The sequence below is a fragment of the Balaenoptera acutorostrata genome, chromosome 1, assembly GCF_949987535.1.
Source record: "Balaenoptera acutorostrata chromosome 1, mBalAcu1.1, whole genome shotgun sequence".
In the NCBI taxonomy this organism is placed as follows: Eukaryota; Metazoa; Chordata; class Mammalia; order Artiodactyla; family Balaenopteridae; genus Balaenoptera; species Balaenoptera acutorostrata.
In genome coordinates, this window is record NC_080064.1 from 26,690,020 (window position 1) to 26,713,499 (window position 23,480).

Below are 23,480 nucleotides of genomic sequence, written 5' to 3' on the forward strand. Positions count from 1 at the left end.
AGGTGTGTGAAATCTGAGTGGAACCAAAACTACTTAGCTGTGCAGGTATCTTAAGATCCAAGACAGAATCTCCTGCCCTGTAACCAACACAGTAAGTTTCTTTCTATTCTGGAGTCAACATGATATGAAGCCCTGCATCCCATGTGACCTCAACTTAAGCCCTTATCAATAGACGCTGCCACAGGTCTGAGGCCCTCTACCGGAATAAAAAATGGGGAGGGCAGCGGGGGCAGACATACAGGATCAAGAAGGAATTTCCTTGCCTCATTAGCCTGCAATTTTCAGACTCATCTAGAAATCCTAGCAGTTCCAACATTTGGGTTGACTCGGGGGTGGGGGGAGGGATGAAAAATCCCAGGTGAATGATAATTGGATTACCCAGTTATGCCCCAGAGCCAAATGGCTGGAAAAGGCCAGGACAGCAGGGCCTGATATGGTTAAAATGACATTATTTTCTAAACCAAAAATCGAGACACTTGGTTGATAGACAATGTGATAGAATATTTTAAATTGGGGTTGTCCTAGAAAAATCGGGGACATATGGTGGATTTAGGTCGGTAGCTTATTTCACAACAAGGGATCCTCTGGGTCCAATATGCTAATGGAAGGGGATTAAAGATCTAGGATGGGAGATATCTAAGGGGAGAGCTGTCACTAAGTTGTTTAGCAGGAAAAAGAATAAAAGAGCGTGTCTCTGTAGGCAGCATGGGAAGAAAGTCAACATTCTAGGTATGGAGCAGGAAGGAAAGGAAAGTTGATCAGAGCTGAAAGTATGTCAGTGAAATCTGTTCAGGTCTAAAAGGAAGGCTTGGGGGAGGGATGGTGAGGATTGGGATGGCGGGGGTATCACTGGCACAAACTGGTATCCAACAATACAGGAGCCGGGGACTAGGAGTTCACACTGTAGGTTCACCATTAGTTTGCAACCTGATCTTGGGCAAATTATTTCCCTCTCTGTGGACTTCAATTTAAATAAAGAATCTCACAAGTCCCGATTTTAATGTAAAGAATCAACAATACAATATGCCTTCATTTGGCACGGGAAGGAGAAAAAACGCTCTTCTAAAAATGGAAGAGAGGACAGACACAGAACAGCTTGTCCCTTTCCATCCAATTAAAAGCTTCGTGAGACTGAACTAGATTAAAAACAAAACTCTCCAGCGAAGCCGCAGGCCTCCAAGATAGGCAGTCCCCTACCCAGAGAGTACAGCGGATGCCAGCAGCCCTGTCCCTAAGCGGACCGTCCATCTCCGGTAAAGCACCGCCCCGGAGGACCGAGGACGGGGTGGGGGTGTGCGGGGACACACGGAAGCGTCTGGCACGCCGAAGGTGACACAGCGGCTGCCGGGGAAGTGCGGGGCAGGCAGGGTCCCCGACGAGGCGGGAGGCGCAGGACACCTCCCCGGCGCCGGGAGGGCGAGAATCGCGGGCTGGCACGGCCTGGCAGCCGAGTAGGCCCGGGCCGGGAGTGGCACCGGAGGGCGGTGCCCGGTGTCCAGTGCGACGAGAGCGGGCCGCGGTACCCCTCCTGGCGAGAACCCCTCCCCCGCCACGGGCACTGACCTGTCCAGGGCCCGGCTGGGCCTGGCCGGGCGGGGCCTACGCAACCCCTCGGCCGGGCGCCGCCTCGCGCGGGGTCCCGGGCCCAGGCGGGCCGCCTCCTCTCCGCCGGGAGCCTCCGAGCCGGGGCCCGGGGCTGCCGCGGCGCATCCGACCGTACCGGCCGGGCCGGCGTCCACAAAGGGCGGCGGGGGCGCGAGGCCGGGGCGGGGGTGCGGGCGGCGGCGGATTGCGCGCGCGCGGCGGGCGCTCGAGGGCTGCAGCCGCCGCGGAGACAATGCGGCGCGTCCCGGCAGGGCTCCCGCGGCCGCCTCCGCCGGGGGCGGGGCCTGGGCGCGCGGGGCGGGGCCTAAGGGAGGCGGGGCGCCGGCGCGGAAGCCGGGCCGCGCGCTTCCTTTGTGCGGCCGCGCCGGCCCCGCCCCGCGCCATCCGGAAGGCGCAGGGGGGCTGGCGGCCGGTTAGGAACGTCAGGGCTCGGTTTAGGGAGGCGGGCGTCGCGCCACGCCAGTGTCCGCTCTCGCCCGGTCAGAAGTCCCCCGTGCGGTGGTGGACTCCCGCCTGGCCAAGTCGGAGGCAGGAAAAATAACGACTAGCAGTAATTGAGTGCTTAATATGTGTCAAGCCCTGCATGCACGCACTTCCTCTCACTTAGTGTTCACAATAACCCCACAAGTAGTCGTTATCCTCCCCACTGGGAACTGAGGAACAGAGAGGTTAAGTAATGACCAAAGTGACCCAGTTACACCTCCATAAACGGGGCTAATGCCTCCTCTTTAGGCTTACTGTGCAGGCTAACTGAGGGCATTTATACAAATTGCCTGCAGTGCCCGGCACACAGGTGGAGCCCAATAAATGTTACTTCTCTTCCTAAACCACGCTGGATTAAACTGAATTGTCGGGAAAGCACCTTCATTCAGTAGATATACTAGAGCTTGTGAGACTCACAAGGCTCACTGCAACCCCATCCCCCAGCTTTATGCTGAATACTTGCCCCGAATTTCTCTCTCCATGCTTGACTTCTATTTCCAACATTTTCTCATATTCGTACCTTTCTTAGCATTCATATCCCCAACCTTTCCCCTCAGGCCTCATCCCTTTTCCTTTATTTCCACATTTTACATTTATTTTATATTCCCTGATCGTTTACTTTGCTCCCTTTCTCTTTCCCTCGTTCCCCCCCCCCATGTTTCAAATTTTCAAAGCCTTCTTTCATTAATATTCACATTTCTTCCCCCTTTCTGCCTTTGCATTTCTTACACTTAACATTTTGTTCTATGAACGCTTGGCCTCTCTGTCCCCCAAACATGCCCACCCTCCCGCCTCCCTTCCTTTACTTCACGAGTCCCTTCTCCCCAATGCCACATGTCCAGGTCCTACCTATCCTTCAAGGTCTAGACTCAAGAACAGTGGCTGGCAAACTTTTTCTGTAAGAGACCAGATAGTAAATATTTTAGACTTGGCAGGCCATGTGGTCTCTGTTGCAACTACTCAACTCTGCTGTTGCAGCAGGAAAGCAGCCACAGACAACACTACACGAATGAATGTGGCTGTGTGCCAATAAAACTTTATTTATGGACACAGAAATTCAGATTTCGTATAATTTTCATGTATCACAAAATATTCATCTTTTTTTGAGTCTTAAAAAATTTTTAAATGTAAAAACCATTATTAGCTTGTGGGCTGTACGGAAACTGGTGATGTGATGAATTTGGCCCTCGGGATGTAGTTTGCCAACCCTCGCTCTAGAATAATGCCACTTCCTCCCTACAATCTATCCTGATAATCTCTACTTGGCAGTAACTTCTCTCTCTTACCTTTTAAAGCATTTACCCATAATCTTTCTATGCCATTTATCATATCTTAGTTTTTACTGTATTTTTTTCCTATGCATTTCTCATGTTTCCCAGAGGACTTTAAGCTCCTTGAAGGTAGGGTACAGACCTTATTTCTCTATGTATTTATTACCTCCCACCCCACAGTGCTTTGCGCAGAGCAGGCATTCAAACATACACAGAATGAATATTTAAATCTTGGGTGGTTGACAATTGTTTCCACTGTGCAAAACTTACTTTTCTCATGAGATAGAACCTCAGGAGCAAGATGCTTTGTTATGTGTGTATCATCTAGATTAGATTTCAGAAAGAGATTTTTGAGAGCTTTCTAGACAAGATGAAGAAAGGGAGGCAAATGTCAGTTCATTCAGAGGTTGTTGGATAACAAATACTTGAACAAAGGCTGTTGACTATCACCAACCTGCAGACAGGGGATGTGTCTTCAGTCAGGTCCTATGCAATATTTCTATCAGCAAATTGGTTAAAGACAAAGAAAACACGCTATATAATTTACAGATGGCAAAGTTAAGCAGAGGAGTTAGTATAATGAGTGACAAAATTCAGATATAAAACATTCCTGCCCCACCACTTATTCTTGCTGTGCCTCAGTTTTCTTATCTTTAAAATGGGCATGATAAAAGTTCCTGCTTCAGAGGGTTACTGTCAGGATTAAATGAGGAAATGCATGTAAAGCTGGCAGAGAGGACTCATTAAATGTTAGCTGTTAACTATTACCATTTTCTGGCTAGCCTGGAACTGTGGGCTAAATTCACAAGATAACATTTAACAGATATAATTAATCATGTTTTGGCTCACAATATAAATTGTACAAGTTTGAGATGGAGGAGACCTGAAGTGATAGCAGTCCATGTAAAAAGAAACCACAAAAACAAAGACAGAAACAAAAACCAAACCCAACCCCTCTGGAATTCAGGTGACACAGTGCTCGGTGAACTAAGGGTATCATTCCCCTGGGTCAGGGGAGTTAACGTGGGGCCATAGGTGCAATGTCCTGCTGAAGGCAGGTGAGGGAATTACCCCTGGAGCCAGAATCATGGCGCTGCCCTTTCATAGCTGTGTGACCTGGAGCCTCTTCAAGCTTTTGTTTCCTCCTCTAAATAATGGGGACAATAATATTTATCTCTCAGGGTTATCATGAGTGAGTAAAGGAAAACTTAGAGCAGAACTTGGCACATAGGTGTTCAACGAATTTTAGTTCCTCTCTACTATACCATGCAGATCTCTGTCCTCTGAAGGGCTTATAAAGCTAAGTCTAGGTGCCAACCTAGGGTGACTAGCGGCTTTTTGTATTTGGAATTAATGTGCTTCATTTTGGGGCTCACACTTTAAGGGAATTAGTGGAGAGGTGGAATGTAGCTAGACAAGAATGATCAGCATGGTGGGAATGGGAGGTCTGGATGTGTGATAGGTAGAAAATGAAATAAATCTCAGATATTTAGCCTGAAGATTTTCTCTTTTTTTAATGGGGGAGAGGAAAGAGACATGATAACTGTCTATACACACTGTAGGAGATGGACAATCCACAAGACAGAATCATAGCCAGTGGTGGGAGTTCCAGGAGAGCAGATTTTGGCTTAATTTGAAGAGCAACTTTCTGATAATTAGAGCAATCCTACAGTGGAATGGGCTGCTTTTCAAAATGGTGAGCTCCTTATTATTGCAAGTTTGCCAAGAGAATGCTGACCTCCTTGCTGTCTTTTAATTTTTCTAATGTTTTTTTCTTCATATTCCTTTGCTTTCCTTTTCCTTGATTCTACCCTCCATTCCTTATAGGGCATTTATAACTACTTTGTCCCAAAGTACTTTTCTTCTCATTTCTCCTTCTTCCATTTCCAAACCCCTTTTCTCTTGGCTCTCCCCACCCGACTCCCAGCACACATTTAGTCCGATGATGGAACTGCCTCCCTGAGTTGTAGGCAGCCCATGGCCTAGAATGTCTCTGAGATCTGGGCCAAGATTGCTGTGCACACTGGCAGAGAAGGAAAGGAAAGCGAAGGGATCACTGTGAAGGCAGAGGTACTGCTGTGACTCTCTCATCAGGGTACGGGGATCAGCAGTGTCTCCTAAAACCCAGGTCTTGGAGAAGCCCGCCTGTCACTGAGCACTCACAGACAGAAGGTGGGGATCCCAGAGCTGAGCACCGTTCCTTCAAAGATGCTTTCCGCGAGCTGAACCCACCCTGAATCCCCTCCTAGCTCCCCGTAGGCATTTCCCTCATCTCTGCGCTACGCAGCCACCTTGTCATATTGCCAACTTCAAGAACGCCCTCTCATACCAAGCAGAGCAGAGGATTGAGACAACTGGATCCCTGGGTGAACTCTCAACCCGGCATACGGATATGCAGATACATCTGACAGCAATGACAGGCAAGCCTTATCTAGAACTTTCAGTTCTCCTTTTCTTTCTCCTTTATGCCTTCTGGGTCCCCTTTCTTTATCCTTGCTTCATCTTCTCAGTCCTCTCTCTGTTTCCACCTACCCAGCTTCTTTCTTGCTTCTTGGGGCTTGGAGTAGTTTCCCTCCCATTCTAGATGCCCAAGTGAGATGTGCCAGGGGGTGGCAAGGAAGGCCAATGCTCTCCCCTCCCCCGAGGGCCCCACTACACTTCATACCATGAGCTGGGGACTGCTGGATGTTCGGGCTCTTGGGTACAGGCAGGCCACCTGGCATGGCAGTGACGATGGCTTGCTGATGCGGTGATGGGCCAGACCGAGTCTCAGGCCCACTCTTCTCTCCAGGTACCACTTCCTTCCAGTCATCGGGGGTGCACTGCTGGGGCTGTTAAAGGACAGGACAGAGATGATCTTCTCGTGAATTGCCTCTACATTCCTGGACACATCCCCCGTTTCCATGGAGCTTCGGTAGAAGGCAAGGACGTTAAGATTCAGCCAGCCCCAAATTAGGGAGAGGCCCCTTTTCTTTCCTGGAATACTCAGAGAGGACTTCAACACTCAGCCCACCCAGACACACATCCAAATGGGGGCCACGGGATTGCCTGAGCTGTGTCCTCCCACTTTGTTCCCTGGACCTTGGGATCGGCTTACTCACCACGGGCGAAGCAGGCTGCAGTTGTAAGATGACAGCCGAGGCATGCTGGAACCTGTGTTGAGGGGTGTGAGACAGGCCCTCAGGGTATCCATTGTGAGGCCCGACATCTGGCGTGGGAGGGTGACACTGCTGAGCGCTGCCAGGCTTGTGCAGGTTGGCAGCGGGACACTGGAGAGGCAGGGTGGATGGGACTGGGCCTAGCGGCATGGCATGGGCTTCGGGGCCGGGCTGCAGGGCCAGGCTTGGAGGGACCGCGGCCAGCTGGGGGAGGGACGGGGCTTGGAGCGCTGGCCGTGATGGCTGGGGCGGCGGTGGCTGTTGTGATGCTTGCTGTTGCTGCTGCTGGATCCCAAACTGGGGCTGCAGGTGCTTTGAGGACGGCTGGGAGAGGAGCTGGTGTGGCTGCAGCTGAGCATAGGCTGAAGAGGGGGAGGCCAGGTTAGGCGGCATGGCTCGGTCTCACCTTCTGCTGTGCCCCCTCCCACATCCACATAAAGAAGGCTTTCCAAACTCGGTGTTCTTGCTTTCATCTCTTTCCTCTTTCACCTAGAGCCTGGCCTGACCATTGCCACAGCCTGGCCTTCTCTCTCTGTTTTCTTGCTTTCTTCCCATGCCGAAACATTGGGCCCTTGGCTGTCCCTCAAAGGCCAATGCAAAGCTCACCTCCTCTGCAAAGCCTTCTTTGATCATTCCAGCGGCTGAGAGAAACACTGGATTCTGCAGTGTGCTATGTTCTCTCTCCTCCATGCCCTTCACTCGCTTTTCTCTGTGCCTGCAACAGGTGCAGGCTCCCATCGCCCAGCCCAGCTCTGTAAGGCTGGATCTTATTCACCCTACTGGCTCTGCTCAGGCTGGGCCCCCTCCAGGGAGTGCCGGTTGCACACACGGTCCTCAGGCTCTGGGGGGAGGCAGCCTGGGATGGACCACTGGTTCCTTCTGTTACCCAGTGGGGGACCTTGGGCTAGCTGCTTAACCTCTCTAGGCCTCAGCTGCCTTGTCTGAGAACCAGAAACAAAAATAGTTCTTGCCCAGAAAGTTGTAAGGATGAAAGAAGAAAAATGCTGTGCGAATAAAATGAGAGAAAAATGACATTACGTGCACAGCGCAGTGCCTGGCACATGGTCATCGGCAATCATTTAATTCATATATTCAATCAGATAATTAAAATTATTATTTCAGTCTTGGCTTAGGTTCTGAGTATCCTGGGCTCACCTCTACCATAATGACGTGTCTCGCAATGGATTATAATTGTTTCTTAGCTGTCTTCCCTTCCAGATCATGAACCCCTTGTGATCAGAAACTATCACGTATCTCTTTATCCAGAACCTTGTATGATGCCTAATATTAGATGGGGGCTAAATAAATAAACAAACGTATTGTCCTGAACTGGAATTCATGTGTTGCCATTTGCTGCTTGTCCTTTCTTCTTCCATTTTAACCAGGCTAGCTCTTTGAGGTGAGGATCCTTATACTTTTTAGTTATCCCTCCTGTGTCCAGCTCATGCCTTATAGACAGAAGGGGTTCAGGAAATTCAGCTCAGAGACTGATTGTCCTCAAGCCGCTCACTCTCTTGTCTAGTGGCATCCAGGCCAGCTTAGCATGAGGGCTGCTCAGCTGAATCTGTCCTGCCTAAAAGCTGTCCTCTGCAGGGACTCCCACAGCTGGAGGGCCGGCAGAGAGACATTGTGCCCTGCAAAAGCACAGAGGGCCACAGCTGGAAGCTCACAAATGGATTTTTACAACCAAAGGCTCCCAGCCAATGAGGGGAATGCAAATTCTGGGTCCTGAGCTAACATTTAAAAAGGATCCTGAGACACAGGTGCAAAGTAAGCAGATTTCAAACAGAGTTAGGGGAGGTACCTTTTTTCTTGAATTCTGTCCATTTACAAGCAAGTTTCCAACTATCTCATCACAACCCAACACAGAGGTCCAAGCAGAATGCCAGTAAGAATGGAAAGGAGAGGACAGAAACGAGGCGGTAAGGAGAAACAAAATGCTCCTTGGTGACCAACTGCTGTAGACAGAGGAGGGAGTATGGTTGGCCCACGGGCTATAACCTGGATGACAGGGAAAGATGGGAGGGGGAAGCACGGACGGCCATGAGGTTTTGAGAGAAATGTGTGGGGCTTGAGGTGATGGTAGAATGTCCAAATGGAAATTGCCAGCAGGCATTTGGTGATTATGAATTGCCCCTGACCTCACCCTGAGCCTTGTCTCCTAATTTCACCTTGAATAGCTCAAACTTAACAGTCAGGCCAAGATTGCTAGTCAGGCAAACAATAATCAGGGATTTTTGGGGCTTCCCTGGTGGCACAGTGGTTGAGAATCTGCCTGCTAATGCAGGGGACACGGGTTCGAGCCCTGGTCTGGGACGATCCCACATGCCGCGGAGCAACTAGCCCCGTGAGCCACAACTACTGAGCCTGCGCGTCTGGAGCCTGTGCTCCGCAGCAAGAGAGGCCACGACAGTGAGAGGCCCGCGCACCGCGATGAAGAGTGGCCCCCGCTTGCCGCAACTAGAGAAAGCCCTAGCACAGAAACGAAGACCCAACACAGCCATAAATAAATAAATAAATAAATAAATAAAATTAAAAAAAAAATCAGGGATTTTTAAGATGACCATTGTTAAGACACTGGACAGATACCGCAGAGGCCATGAAATGCCTGGCTAGTCTCTAGAGGCTAAAAAGATCTGCAGAATGATGGGCAGTGTCACTGAAGACACAAGTAAAACTTGTTCTCCTGTATTACAAAACCATGAATTCCTGCCGGGGGACGGAGTCCCTCTAGGGGCTGCCGGTCTGAGCTGAGAGCTGGAGATGGTGCAGCTCAGAGAGGCTAGGAGGGTCAGAGGCTTGTCCCGCTACCCACTGGCTGTGTGGCCTGAGACAGGTCCTTTTCCTTCCCAGGGCTTCGGGGTTTTAACTGTGAGACAAGAGGTTTGGACTAGCGATCATACAATCTGATGGGGGTGGCTATCATAGGAAAAGAGTTTAAAATTCAGGATTTATAAGGTGGAAAAGGGAAGGTTAGAGAAGAAGGGTCTAGATCTGTAGAGTATAAAGAGTGTAGTTAGGTGCAGTACACCTTTGTTTACCAAGAATGGGAGAGGCAACTGTTGGCTTCGCGGCCCTCGATCCCGGGGCCTCCTCTCTGTCCCACTCTCTCCCCGACCCCGTGCTGCTTGTGGAAACCCTAAGGCCATTGTTTTAGAACAAATGATGCTAGTATATGACAAGGCTGGAAACAAAGTTCATGATGGCTTAGATAAGTTCATAGATCAAAGACCCCAGGGTATTTTGAGGGGAGTGTACATCCTTAACCTTTCAAGGTTAATAAAAAGCCAAGACCGTGATTTAACTCAAGCATTATCCTGGGTCAAATTCCTTTCATTTAAAGGGTTGTAATAGCTTTCTAATTGGTCTGATTCCAGTTTCTTCTCTCTATAATCCGCCTTGTAGATAGATCACAAATTAATCTTCCTGGTGCACAGATCTGATCCCTGATTAAAAGCCATCAGGGACTCTCCTTTGTCTGAGGTTGTCTAAAGATCCTGACATTCAAGATCTTCTTACAACATAAACTAACCTTTCAATTTTATTATTTCTTTGATCTAAGCAATCTTTTCTGTCCACTGTCCCCTGTACGGAAGTTTGTGCCTTGTCTCATACTGTCTAGAGTGCCATAAATCAAATTCTCATCATCCCTGACCTCCTGTGGGAGGCTGGGCAAGTCACTGGACCTCCCTGGACCTCTGTGCCATCAACTTTAAAGTGGGAGTAACGATGATACCTATACCTCATAGTTACCTCAGTAAATGACTTATCTCCCCTTGACAGGCAGAATTTAGGATTTGCTTCCTCCAAAGTACCAGGAATTTAGCAGATGCTCAATCAGTATTGCTGAATGAATGAATGAATGCATGAATGACAACACGGTGGGACTCCAGCTTGTTTGTCCCGCAGAACTTTTCCTCTTCAGAGTCAGAATATGGATGAAATGGGGGTAACCCCACAGGCCATTTTGGTTTTATCAGCACTCTGGGTTATTGAAGCCTCTCCTCCTGTCCAATCTCTGCTCACCACCTTCCTGCCCTCACCTTCACCCACACTAACTTCTCTGCTCATTGTCTGTATAACATCACTTCCCCCGTGCCTTTCTGGCTTTGATTTCAGTGCTTCCATTTTCTGGAATGCCCTCCTTCCACTTCAGTGATCTCAGTAAAGCATAAGCTTCTTTGGCCCAGGCTCAGCTCGTGTTTTCTCTCTTTGCCTTAACCCTCAATTATGGGTTTTCCCTCAGAAGTCCTGAACACTTTATTGTTTGTTTCTTTGATTCATTTATGATTTAACATGTGCTATCTTGTATATGTATTTCATTGATTCTTAAAAATCGATTCTTACCCCCCCACCTCCACTTTAACATCTTTTGAATTGGGATGCATATTACAGTTGATGATGTTGGTTTAATTGGTAGTGCTTTTCTTAGAGTTAAAAAAATAATGGGGGCTTCCCTGGTGGCGCAGTGGTTGAGAATCTGCTTGCCAATGCTGGGGACACAGGTTCGAGCCCTGGTCTGGGAAGATCCCATATGCCACGGAGCAACTAGGCCTGTGAGCCACAACTACTGAGCCTGCGCGTCTGGAGCTTGTGCTCCACAACAAGAGAGGCCACGATAGTGAGAGGCCCGCGCACCGTGATGAAGAGTGGCCCCCGCTTGCCACAACCAGAGGAAGCCCTCGCATGAAACGAAGACCCAACACAGCCAAAAATAAATAAATAAAATAAATAAATTAAAAATAATGGTGTGTCTTATAATCAGTGGTGTCTTAAACTGGAATACTTTTATGCTTTTATGTGTTTATTTCCTATCTATCTGACCAGACTATATGCTTTTTGAGTTAAAGACTTGTTTTATGTTTTTTTTTTAAACTTAAAAGATGTGCTTTAATTGAACTAGGTTTTTTTTTTTTTTTTTAATTTTATTTATTTATTTATGGCTGTGTTGGGTCTTCGTTTCTGTGCGAGGGCTTTCTCTAGTTGTGGCAAGCGGGGGCCGCTCTTCATCGCGGTGCGTGGGCCTCTCACAATCGCGGCCTCTCTTGTTGCGGAGCACAGGCTCCAGACGCACAGGCTCAGCAATTGTGGCTCACGGGCCTAGTCGCTCCGTGGCATGTGGGATCTTCCCAGACCAGGGCTCGAACCCGTGTCCTCTGCATTAGCAGGCAGATTCTCAACCACTGCACCACCAGGGAAGCCCTTGAACTAGGTTTTTAATGTTTCTTTTCCCTTCCACATTGTCCAACATAATAATCTACGTCTGTGGATGCTTAGCAGCTGTTTGCTGCCGATCCTGGTGAGATGCATGGATTCTCCTCCCTCTCCCATGCCCTCCTGGCTCAGCGTGGGGTGGTGAAGGTGGGCACTTCCCACTGAAGCCACAATGCCAGAGGAGGCCTCATCCCTCTTCACTACAGCTAGGATGGGGCATACGGTTTATGAAATATGAATGCACAGAAATCACTCTGGACCTTTATTTTTTCCTACAGTCCAGTAGCTTCATTTCTCGCTTGTACCTATTTTGGCTGCCCCATCCCCGGCAGCTGGAAAGCTCACTGCTTCTAAGGAACAAAGGGTTGGTTCCATGGGACCTCAGCCACGGCTTTGGAAGGCCTCATCGGCCCTTTCTGTCAGGGAGCAGAGGAGGGGCAGGCCTAGGGCCTCAACAAATTAGGGCCCAGTTAAAAGGAGAGACTCCAGCCAATGCTCGCCTTCCCATCCAGTGCTCTAACCTTGACGGCCTCCTTAGAATCTGAAGAGACCAATTCACTGTTCCCCAAACAGTTGGTTGTTAGCAACAAGAGGATTAAGGCCCCCATGCAGGAGGGCTGGCTGTGACGGCCTACTGGCACGCCCCCTTCGCTGCATCCACTGCCAGAACTTGTGATCAGTAATGGATCTCGATTGATCCCAAGTCTTCACAGATGCAGGAAACAGCTCACTGTCCAGAAATGCTGGGACTCTTGTCTCAAAGTACATGCGAGCTGCAAGCATCCCAGTTGTAGGCTGGAGGTTTGCTCAAACACTTATTTTTCTCTGATCTGCAATACTTGACTAGAGTTTGGAGTTACCTGGACCATGGGTGAGAGGAGGGTGCCTGTGAGAGAGGAATGGCATAACTTTTTACAACCCACTACTCTTCAAGGTTTAGAGAGTTAAGTGAAGAGATACTTTCAACCATTCATTCACTCAACAAACATTACTAAGCACCTACTATAGACCAAGTACCATGTTTGGTGCTGGCTAAAACATGGTCCCTAGAATAGGTTACAGTTTGGTTAAAGAGATAGCTGGAAAACAGAACTCTTGGTATAACTTGGTAAATGTCATGACAGGAGATAAGCACAGACTACTGAGAACACAGAAAAGGGGATTCAGCTTGGGAAGGAAAGCAGAGAAGGCTTCCCAGAGGAAGTAAGTGTTTAGCATGACTCAGAGTTCAGAAGATGCTGAAAGGAAGAGCACGTGGGAAGACTTGGAGGCATTGTACGCCCCGGTGCTTTCAAGGACCCACAGGGCATCCTGTACAGCTGAAGCCGGGACGACTACACAGGAGCAGCCAGAGAAGAGGCAAAATGATGGGTGGGTCTAAATGATGCCAGCACTCTCCAGAGGCTGCTCATCTCCAAAGATGTCTCATGTGATCAGGCCTCGGGGAGTGACTGAGATTGAGGTTGACTCTAGAGGTCAGAGTCCCACATATACATAACTAGACAAGAAAGCTCCTTTTAGGAAAACCGAAAGCAACAGCCACGTGAATTTTCCCGGATGCAGTCTTTCCAGGCTGAGGGGTAGGAGGAATAGGAGAGGGGAAATGGAGCTAAGGGAATTTCCCCATAAGAAGAAACAAGTTTACAAGAACAGGGTTGCTGACCTCAGGGGCCCTCTATGGTGGGCTGTCTATGCCTTAATATCTTTAGACCTGCTCTGCAACTACCTGGCAAAACCACCACATATCCTCTGTGAGCAGGATTCCTTATAAGGCAGCTTGCAGCATTAGAAAAGAAACTACTCACCCTTGGCAGAGGGATGAGAATACAGCATAAGTGGCTAAAGGTGTCGGTTTTAGAGTCAGACAGATCTGGTTTGAATCTTGGTTCTGCCACCTACAGGCTGTGCAACTTAAGACAAATTGTTTAACCTCTCTGAATCTTGACTTCCTGTTCTGCAAATGGTGATATACACTTCATAGAGTAGTCATTAGTATCAAATGGAACATTATGCTTCAACCACAAGAGGAGAGGTTCCCTGCCTTTGTTCATACTGAGAAGATGCACAATAAGTGGTAGCTATTCTTAAAATACTACTTGCTATTTGTATATTGTTTTGAACTTCTCAAAGCATTCTCGTAATTTGAGTCTCATTTATTCCGTACAATCAGCCTCTGAAGCAAATGGGCGGTATCCCCACTTTACAAGCAAGGAGAGAGAGTTGTTTCCGAGAGACTTCCACAGTGCAGCAAGTTCCGGGGAAGTTGGCTTCACCTGACAGATGAGGCATCGTGCCTTGTATCTCACAAATGCTCAAAAAATGCTGACGGGCGAGTGAATGGCGCAGTCAGCGAGCTCAAGTTGAAATGGCAGGCCTTCAAGTGTTAGTTGGGGGCTGTTGAGAACTTTGGAGGTAATCTTGGAGGGGTGGACAACGAAGGGGGTGTGTTATGCCAGAAGGTGGGGAGGTAGAAGGTCTATGTGGGTCAAGTAAGTTACAAAGGTGGGCCGGGGGAAGTGGGGAAGGCGAGGCAGAGGATCTATGTGAGGGAGCTGGGAGTGATGAGAGTGGTTCAAGGGGCAATTGGAGGGTCTTGAAGGCTCCCACCCCAGAGTCAGAGTCAGTCGGTCAGAAGTCATTAATGTGCTGATTATTGAATCCCTCCTGTGACTGACAGAGTAGGAAATAAAGACCCAGCGAAGGTTTCTAAACAAGAAAGGAGTCTCTGAGGAAGGCGATTCTGGCAGCTATGAGCAGGATGTTCTGGTGGTCAGTTAAGCCTCGTATGGTCAGCAGGCCTTAAGCAAAGCCGGGAGCCGACACGTAGGAAATGTGGTCAGAGCCTGGTGATAAACTGGGCGGTGATGGAGGGTGGGAATAAGGAGGGAAAGGGAACAGATATCTACTGTGAGCCTACTCGGTAGATATCTGATCACTTCTGCAGGCCATCTCATCCATTTTTACAGTCTGTTGTAAATATAACCATCTTTGTTTTACAGATGAAGAAATCGAGATTTACAGAGATTAAGTAACTTGATGACAGTCATAAAACTAGTAAGTGATGAAGCTGGGGTCTGAAACCACGTCTAACTCCGACGTCTCTGCTTTTCCCATGGTAACACCCTGCCTCTCTGATGAAGGAAAATGAAGTCAAAACAACCCTGAGATTGTAAGTCTGAGTCTAGGAATACCTGATGATTGTGGACAGCAGCCAGGAACCGGGAAAGGGGGACCTTTCTGAAGAGGAAGACTTCCGGATTTTGGTTTTTGTTTTATTTATGAATCTCCAAATTTTAAAAATCTGTATGCCGGTGGGGTGATATCCACGTGGGCGTATCCTATAGACAGTTGGAAATCTCTGGGGAGAGGGGAGGAGGACAGGGACGGACATGCATTGAGAAGTCATCTGTGGACAGGTGGCAGGTGTCTGAAAATGTAGGTGTTGAAGTCAAACACAAGGGGGATGGACAGAGTGTTTTGGGAGTCCCACAGCTAATGGCAGTGGGGCCAGGGAAAAGCAAGGGGCAGCAGGGCCACCTACACACACAGATGGTCACAGGCACACGTGGTCGCTCTGGGCATAGTGCCTCCTAGTGCCAGCTGAGATAATCCCCCTTCAGTTCTGTTCTGGAAACATACTCATTTTTCAAGGCACGACTCAAATTTCCACAACCCCTCTTAGACTATACACTTGTTCAACTCTAACACCCATATGGTTGGCATCACGTTTGGCACCTAATAGGTGCTAAATGAATATTTGTTGAGCTGAATTAAACAATTAAAGAGAGAAAAGCTATATGGAGATGGTAGTTAATTATTTTTTTCTGAGCCATATCTTCTTAATTTGTGAGATGAATAATTATTGCTAGGATTAAATGAAGTATGTAGGTTAGGCATTTAGTACAGTGCCTGGAACATGGTTGTTCATTAACTGGTAATAATTATTATTACTGGCAGCAACCATGGAAGTAACATAATAGGAGCTTAGGGTGAAGGATTTCAGGAAAGAAGGAATGCTCAACAGTTCCAAGGAACACAGTCTGCTTCTTCTCTCTCTCTCTCTCTCTCTCTCTCTCTCTCACACACACACACACACACACACACCCATGGTGAGAAATGTTCAGCAAAATATAAAACTCCTCCTCTGATATCTGCTGGCTTTTCCCCCCTAGTATAAGGAGGAGATGGTTAGTAATCTAAATCTGATCCTACAGTGGATAAATGAAATCACTTTCATGGCTGGCTGCATGATTTTAACATGAAAATTGTAGGGGATCTGATTCCAGCTAGATAACAGGCCCACATGTGTGTTTTGGTTTCTGCTGGATTCTCTAAGTAAAAGTGCATCTACCCTACAGTTTGGCAGCTGCTTTGGGAGGGAAATATGGTACCCAAGAGTCCTGGAATCAGCACCCATCACATTGTCCCGCCTATCACAGACAGAATCACCACTCCCTGACACAAAACCCTCTCTGTGATAACACAAAGCCGCTGTGTGGCAGGCCTTCCCAACAGTGAATTCTCTCTCCTTCCAGAGACCTGAGGAGGGACCAAGAGACACAACAAAGACCTGGCATCTGGAGCACAATTGTGTGAAAAGGGCCCAGGCTTTTCAGTTCTCTTTTATCACAGCATCTCCCTCCTGGTCAGCCACTTTCTCCTCACCTTTGAGCCTGCATGTGCATCCAAGGCCTTGAGTTTAGCCACTAGAATGAGGACTCCAAGAACCAAGCCTCCTATCAGGAGCTGTGGCCCAGCTCCCCCAGGTCTTGGCGCCTCTGGAAGCCAGGCCCATGGGACCTTGCAGCCTGCGCCTCTTCTGCCCTCCTGGTTGGGTCCTCAGATCACCAAGAAGCCCAACCTCTCTGCTCTGCTTTCCGCCTCCTACTCCCCTCCCCCACCCACCAACCCACGCCTTTTCAGGGCATAAGGGACCTTTTCTATTTGCGGAGCCTAAAGAAGCCCGTTGCCAAGGTGACAGGAGCAGGAACAGCAGGGAGCTTGCCATGGGGGAGGGGCTTTGCCCCCAAACAGCTGTCAGTGGGAGCAGTCCCAGCTGGGACTAGAGCGTTTGCCTGCTCTGGGAGGAAAGAGCCCCCAGGAGAACGCAGTCCTGTCTGCCCTCCTCCCCGCACTGCCTCCGCCACAAGTCTCCACTGGTTACTTTCCCTGGGGGCAGCCAGCCAGCCAGCTCAAAAAAGGCTCCAATAGCAAAAACCTGCCACTCTGCTCCCCATCCCTCTCTCTCTCTCAATCTCACACACACACACACACACACACACACACACACACACGCACACACGCATGCGCACACACTCTGATCCCTCCGTTCATTCGCAGTCCGTTGGCTGGGCAGGAGGCCAGAAGTTACCTCCTCGCTTGGGGAACTGTGGCACCCAAGGCAGGTGCTGCTCCAGGCCGCCCCCCATCAGGTCAGGAGGATTATTTCAGCCTTTTTTTGGTTCTAGAGGCCCTGAGAGGGTCTGCCGCATCTTAAACGTCCCTGCTGCCTTCCGTTTGGGCGGTGGGGGTGAGGAGTGGACTCATGGAGAGGAAGGGGTGGGAGAGGAAGGGAAGAACAGGAGGGGATGGTGGGAGACAGGAACAATGCAAAGCCTACTGATTTGTCTCACTGGGGAGATGATCTTTGTGGTCTGCAGCTCACAGCTGCTCCGTAGAAAGTTCTGGGGAACCACTGGTCTCTGTACTGCCTATAGCCACATGCTGTTAAGTCTCAGGCCACACCTGGGGCCCTGGACCTCAATCTGTAACTCACGGGCCTTCCCCTTTACCAGGCTCAAGAGAAGAGGAGCCCTCCACTAGACTCTGTAAAACCCAGAACAGTCTTAGAACGGTCAGGCTCTTCGAGCTCTGGGTCAGGAATAAGAAAGGCCTAGGAAGCCCCACTGTAAGAACTGAGAGAGGCAAATGTGGCTTGATGATTAAGAACACAGGATCTGACTCAGCCAGACAAGGAATTGGTTTCCAGTTCTGCCATGTAATACTGATGTGACCTTGAGTGACACTTATAGTAAGTTCTTGGGTAACCGCTTTGAGCTTCAGTTTTCTCATCTGTTAAATGGATAAAAGCATCTACCTTACAGGGTTCTTTTGAAGGTCAAAAGAGGTGAGGTACATAAAAAAGCCCAGCATATTATCTAGTCTACATCAGAGGTTTTTATCAGGGCTGGTCCCCTTTCTGTCCAGTTTTCTTGAGGCCCCAGGGTTGCCTAGGAGCCTTAGGAAGAACCCTAAGGACTGGTCTTTCCTTTGAAGGGTCCTTAGAATCTGGGGGGCTGGCTTAGATCTAGGGAGAGGTTACATTTTGGCCTGGGCAGAAATGGGGTTCTCAGGAAGTCCTGAAGCCCGGATGTTGCTCTAGGGTTTGTAGGTTGCATGGGAAGGGAGAAGAAATGTTAATTTGGGCTCCTTGCTCTAGTTTCAGCTGCTATCAGCTCAGGGTAAGACCCTCCAGACTTTACCCTCTGAGCCTCCGTTTCTTTCTTCGTAAAAGGAAGAGGCTAGACTAGTCTCTGGAGAAAGCAATGCCGGACAGGGAGAAACGCCTGGAGCTACAGGGCAGTCAGGCCTCTGCAGGGAGGTAGGTGCCTCCCTCAGCTCGGAGTGGCCACTGGAGGCTGAGACCACATCTGTCCTTGAAGCCTCAAAAGGGTGAATAAAGGACTTGAATTCAGATTCTCCCCAGCTCGCCTCCCCCTGTCTGTCTAGAATACCTTCCCCTCCTCTGTCTGTTGGGGAAATGACTCCTGTTTCAATATTCAGTGCCATTTCCTTGGAGGGACAGCATCTCTGACCCCTCCTGTCTGGCAATGAGGTGCCCACCTGGGCCCACACTTACCTCATACTTACTCCTACAATGGTATTTATGAAATCGAATGGATTTGCTTATATATCTGGCTCCCTCCTTTTGAATGCACACTCCTTTAGGTAAGAAATCACATTTTGACCAGCTTGGTTAGTCTAGTAACAAGCATAAAGTAGGCTCTCAAGAAAAAAAAATGCAGGTTAGATTGGATGGTAAAATAGTCTGGATGAGGACAGAGGGTTAGTGGTTATTTCAGGGATGTGACCAGGGTGAGTCTCTCTTTAATGCAAAGCCACGTGGTCCACCACTACATTTCTGTGCTGTAACAGCTTGGTCTTGCTCCTGAGACTGGTAAGTCTGGCTTCTGGGGCTCTTGGCAGATTTTCTCATTAAAGATTGCCTACAATAGGCAGCACTGGGAGAATGTTAGCAGGCAGGGAAAGAGTCTAGCCCCAGGGAATACTGATTCATCCCCTTCACAGAATCTGCCTCACAAGTAATCTGCTGGATTATTACTTTTTTAATCTGCAAGATTTATTCTCAAGTGTCACCGTCACCAGCAAGCCTTTCTCGGCTCCTCTCCGCCAGGCTATATAGTGCCTCTGTGATCACATCTATTACAGTACTTATCACCTTATATTGCATTGTACTTGTCTGTCTCTCCAGACTGTGCCCTCCTGGGAGGGCAGGGCCCACGCCTTATTTATCTCTGCACACCCAGAACTGGCAACATAACTGGCGAATATTAGTCAACAAATGTCTATGTTGAATGATGAGAAAATAAGATTCCCACTTTTCTTCATCTCCCTGTGGGATTCTTACATGCCTTTGGCTAGCCCCTGTCCTTTTGGCTGACCCTTAAAGAATTTCAAAATAGTCTAACTGCCAAACCTCCACTCTCAAAGTGAAGAGCTATGATTGTGTACCCTGAGAATCACCATGATGCCCATTGTGAAGAAGGTCTCGTTTATTCCCACTGATGTGGCTTCCTTCTTTAAAGCTAGGCTGGAAGCCTAAAACAGAATCTGGAGCTGATGAACATCTCAAGACTGTAGGAGGGGAAAGAGAGACACATGGCTGACATCTTAGCATGTCGATGGGAAAAAGGAAAGTTTGAAAGTTTCCCCCTGACCCATAGTCCTTCTGAGTTTCCTGGGATAGGATCCTTCTTCCTGGAGCCCTTACCTGGTGCAATGAGGGGGTGGGTTGCCACAGCAGGTACCATTCGGCTGAGCCCAGCCCGACCCTCCAAGCTCCCTGGCACACTGCTGTTGCCATCTCCTTTCTTGAGTGGCTCCGTCACACTGTCAGTTATGCCAGGCTTGGCACCTGCAGGGGAACCCTGAGCAGTGTTTCTGCCTTGTGATGGGGTAGGCAGAGGCTGGCTACCACCCGGCGTGGGCTTCAGGGCCAAGCTGGGCAGGACAGGCTGAGTGGGGGTAGGGCCCGAGGCTGCTGCAGTTGGTGTCTGCTGTGTTCGGAGGGTCAAGTTCTGTACCTGGAAAAGAGGGGTCTGTAGGAGTCCAGAGAATGTGGGTAGGAGCAATGCCGACACACAATTCATACAGGGGAGGAGTTAGGGATGGATCCACCAATGGCTGAACAGGAGAGTGGGTTGTTAAAATCAGAAAGAAAGAGAGAGAGAGAATGAGACAGGGGCTGAAAGAGGAACCAGGAGCAGAGTTTCTAAAGGGGACAGAAAGAGTGCTAGTGATTGGATTCATCAGCAGAAGAAGCTAAATTCTGAGCAGGGATGTCTGCCCCTCCTGGGGCAGGCCCAGGCAGGGAGGCCGGGCTGTCTCTCCCTTTCTGTTACCTCCCCTCCTCCCCCAAACTATCAGGATGGGCTGCACACCACTTAGAAAGAATTCCCAGACACAGCGGGGCACGGGGCTTCCCACACTGGAAAAGGCCAGGGCAAAAGTGAAAGTTAATCGACCAGTAAGGTCCCCCAGGCCAAGGATTATCCTGTCCTCAGGATCAGGTTTACGCCAGGATGGGCATGCTTACTCAACCTGGTCCCTGGTGCCCTCTGCTGGACACACGGAGGCTGTGCCAGACTCACATCTGACAAATCTGATAATCTTGCTACCAGGTGGGTCCTCCCGTTCTGTAGCTGGGGATGGTTCCTCTCCCCTGGAGCCCACAGAATCTTTACAGCCACTGCAGTGTCTGGGTACTCCCAGCAGAAGGAAGGGACCCAGGACTCATCTTTGCTCCCTCTTCCATGCAATTTTTGCTGATTCCTAGAGGTGCTAGCATGTGTAACCAGAGTGGAATTTTCCTTTTAAGAGGCAACAACAACAGAGGTTATCCTGGGGAGGGCGTAAGGTAAAAAGGTAGAGATGACCACCGTTGTTGGCACTCACTGCATGCTGCTGACTCCTGCTCTGTGTTCGGGGCTCGAAGCAGAGTCAAGAGTGCCCGAAACCTTCTCAGCGGTGAATTAAGGAGCAAGTCTAGGAGCACTGGGACGCCCTGTCTCCCACCTGCTTTCCCAGAACATCCCAAACTTTCCAGACATTCAAAGCTCCTCCAGGGCTCGGGCCCACACCCATTATCAGTGCCCCTCTACAGGGGTGCCCACCCCCCTGCCCTCCCACAAGCATGGAGTCCTCACCTGGGCGGGGGTGGGGGGCCGGGCAGGGGAGCCAGTGCCGAGCTCAGGCTGCACAGTAGCGACGGTGGCCGTGGGCGTGAAGATGAGCTGAGGGGACAAAGGAACAGTGCCGCCTAGGCTCCTAGCTACCTGCACCAGGTTACCTGGCTGGGCCTGGAATCACAGGAAACAGCCGCCTTTTACCTGCCCAATGTGGGCTCAGCCACAGGACACAACAGTTTAGCCAGGGAGTGGACTAGGGAAGCAGGGAGGCACGAAAGGGAAAGAGTCCAAGGGGATCTCCCGAAAATCTCAAAAGGCTCGGCGTGGTCTGATCCAGGCCGGGCAGTGAAGGGCCAGGGGTGGGGGGCCATTCTGGGGCTGCACCCCAGGCAAGTTTACTTCAGAAGGATCTGTGAAGAGCTCACCCCAGAGGGACCAACAATCGCAGGACACCCTCAAGTCCCTCTCTGCAGCATCCCGGGGAGCAGGGCCCCTGTGCTGAGACAGATGCCCTAGGGACCATGTTCTAAATCTAACCTGCTCTGGACTCCAGGTCTGGGTCAGAACAGGACTCTCCACCAGAAGAGATCAAATTAGATGCATTCTTTTGGCCATTTTTTAGTCAAATTCAGATTAGGCTGTGTGTGTGTGTGTGTGTGTGTATGTGTGTGTATTTATGTGTGTGTGTTTGTGTATGTGTGTGTATTTATGTGTTTGTGTGTGTGTGTGTATTTATGTGTTTGTGTGTGTGTGTACGTGCGTGTGCAGAGACAACAGCGGTAGAGGAACCAGAGCACCCAGAGCTGTACTCGTGTCTGCATCTCCTTCCGTGGAGCGCTGGGACTGAGGGTCTCTGCGTGACACCCCCGCCCCTGCGAGTCTAGCTCAGTGTCCGAGGGGACATGCGGTGTCTGACAGCATGTCTGCTCCTCTGAGCGCGAGTACCCCACTTTGGGCAGGGACATGGCCAGGCTGCAGGGCTCCAGTGGGGGCAGTTAAGTAGGACAAGGGTCAGGGTAAACTGAAGACAGAGCAGGTTTGGGCGGTGTCACATGGGCTGCCCGGCCCCCTGAAGAAGTGGAAGTCTAGTCCACACGTGTGTCTAACGGGCTGTTCCCCGGGAGTGGAGCTGCACCTCAATGAGCTCAGAGTCAAGAACGGAAGTGCCGGAGCAGGACCCAGAAAAGTTCCCAGTGTCAAGTCCTGGCTGTAGGAGCCGAGGGAGGGGTGGGACTGTACAGTCTTTAGGATAGTGTGTCGAGGAGCTGGAGGGAGAACTCTTCAGAATGGGGGCTGGGAGGCTGGCCTCACAGTGATCTGAGCCCCGCGTAGAGCTAGATGTTCCTGCCCCCTAGGGCGAATGCTGCTGCTTTCAAATGGGAAATTCTGCTAAATCTTAGGAACCGCTCAGCTTCCTATGGGCCTTTGCACCTTAGCGACAGGTGTAAAGGGGGGACTCTAGGTATGCGTGTCCAGGACTGATGCCGTCCTGAGTCCATTCGGCCCAAGCAAGCCCGCCTGATGAATGGTTGACAGGGTGACCCTGATGGGAATGGGAGCCCAGCTGGGAAGGCAGTGGAGCAGCCGCATGTCCTGGAGCTGGCTGCCACCTTCACCACCTGGGCTGGAACACACTTTTGACCCTGAACTACTGGTGGCCAGTCCCTGCAAACACTGTCCCAGTGGGGTAAGACCCCACTTCTGTAGGGTACTTGAATGTTTGTGCGCTTGCTTATCTTATGTGTCTGAGTGTACAGACCACCTGGGCACAGATCCCTGCATTCTCTACCCTAATTGATTTTAGGGAGTGGTTTCTGATAAGAAGAGGATAGTTCTGTTTCACTCTAGGAGGGGAGGGAAAGGAGGCATCATGGGTAACTTTATTTCGGCCTGGAGCCCCACCTTTCCTTGAGTCGTGGAGCTTGTACCAAAGCTCCCGCTCAGCCTTCCAGGCCGCCTTCTTTATGCCACCCCTTCTTTCCTGCCAACTGTCCCCCTAGTGCTCCTTCCCCACCCTTCCCTAATCCCCATGCTTCTCTAACTGCCCAGCTCCCAACTTCTCTGCCTCCGTCCTCCCGGCCCACCTGAGCTGTGGCCCAGGCTGGGGACTCACCATCTGTGCCCGCAGATACATCTGTGCTTGGCTTGCAGTCAGGGCTGGGGAAGACGTGTTGCCCAAGAGCACAGCCTGCTGGGCGATGCCTGAGGCTGCTGCTGAGTTGACACTCTGAGCCCGGTTGATGAGCTGGGCTGCTGCTGGGGAGGCTGCCAGATTGATCTGAGGAGAGAGACACGTGAAGTAGGAAACAGGAGGTTCTGTG

General features: G+C 50.0%; 1 protein-coding gene and 1 long non-coding RNA gene across 6 annotated transcripts in view; one reads left to right on the forward strand and one right to left on the reverse strand.

Annotated features, from left to right (window-relative positions):
- PHC2 (polyhomeotic homolog 2) overlaps nucleotides 1–23,480 on the reverse strand; it is a 103,042-nt gene that overhangs the window by 21,846 nt on the left and 57,716 nt on the right. For 2 of the 5 annotated variants that reach the window (XM_057540820.1, XM_057540816.1), the window contains exons 5-9: nucleotides 23,273–23,437; nucleotides 21,178–21,330; nucleotides 19,743–20,055; nucleotides 6,461–6,879; nucleotides 6,025–6,190 (exon numbers count right to left, since the gene is read on the reverse strand). In XM_057540820.1, the coding sequence (XP_057396803.1) occupies nucleotides 6,025–6,190; nucleotides 6,461–6,879; nucleotides 19,743–20,055; nucleotides 21,178–21,330; nucleotides 23,273–23,437 (1,216 nt within the window). Of the gene's footprint in view, nucleotides 1–1,563; nucleotides 1,878–6,024; nucleotides 6,191–6,460; nucleotides 6,880–19,742; nucleotides 20,056–21,177; nucleotides 21,331–23,272; nucleotides 23,438–23,480 lie in introns of those variants that run through there. The other 3 variants (XM_057540825.1, XM_057540830.1, XM_057540839.1) reach the window with 3 other exon arrangements.
- LOC130707254 (uncharacterized) lies at nucleotides 1,184–15,595 on the forward strand. Its single transcript, XR_009007159.1, has 3 exons — nucleotides 1,184–1,253; nucleotides 13,902–14,143; nucleotides 14,731–15,595. It is a non-coding gene; the product is annotated as an uncharacterized LOC130707254 (long non-coding RNA).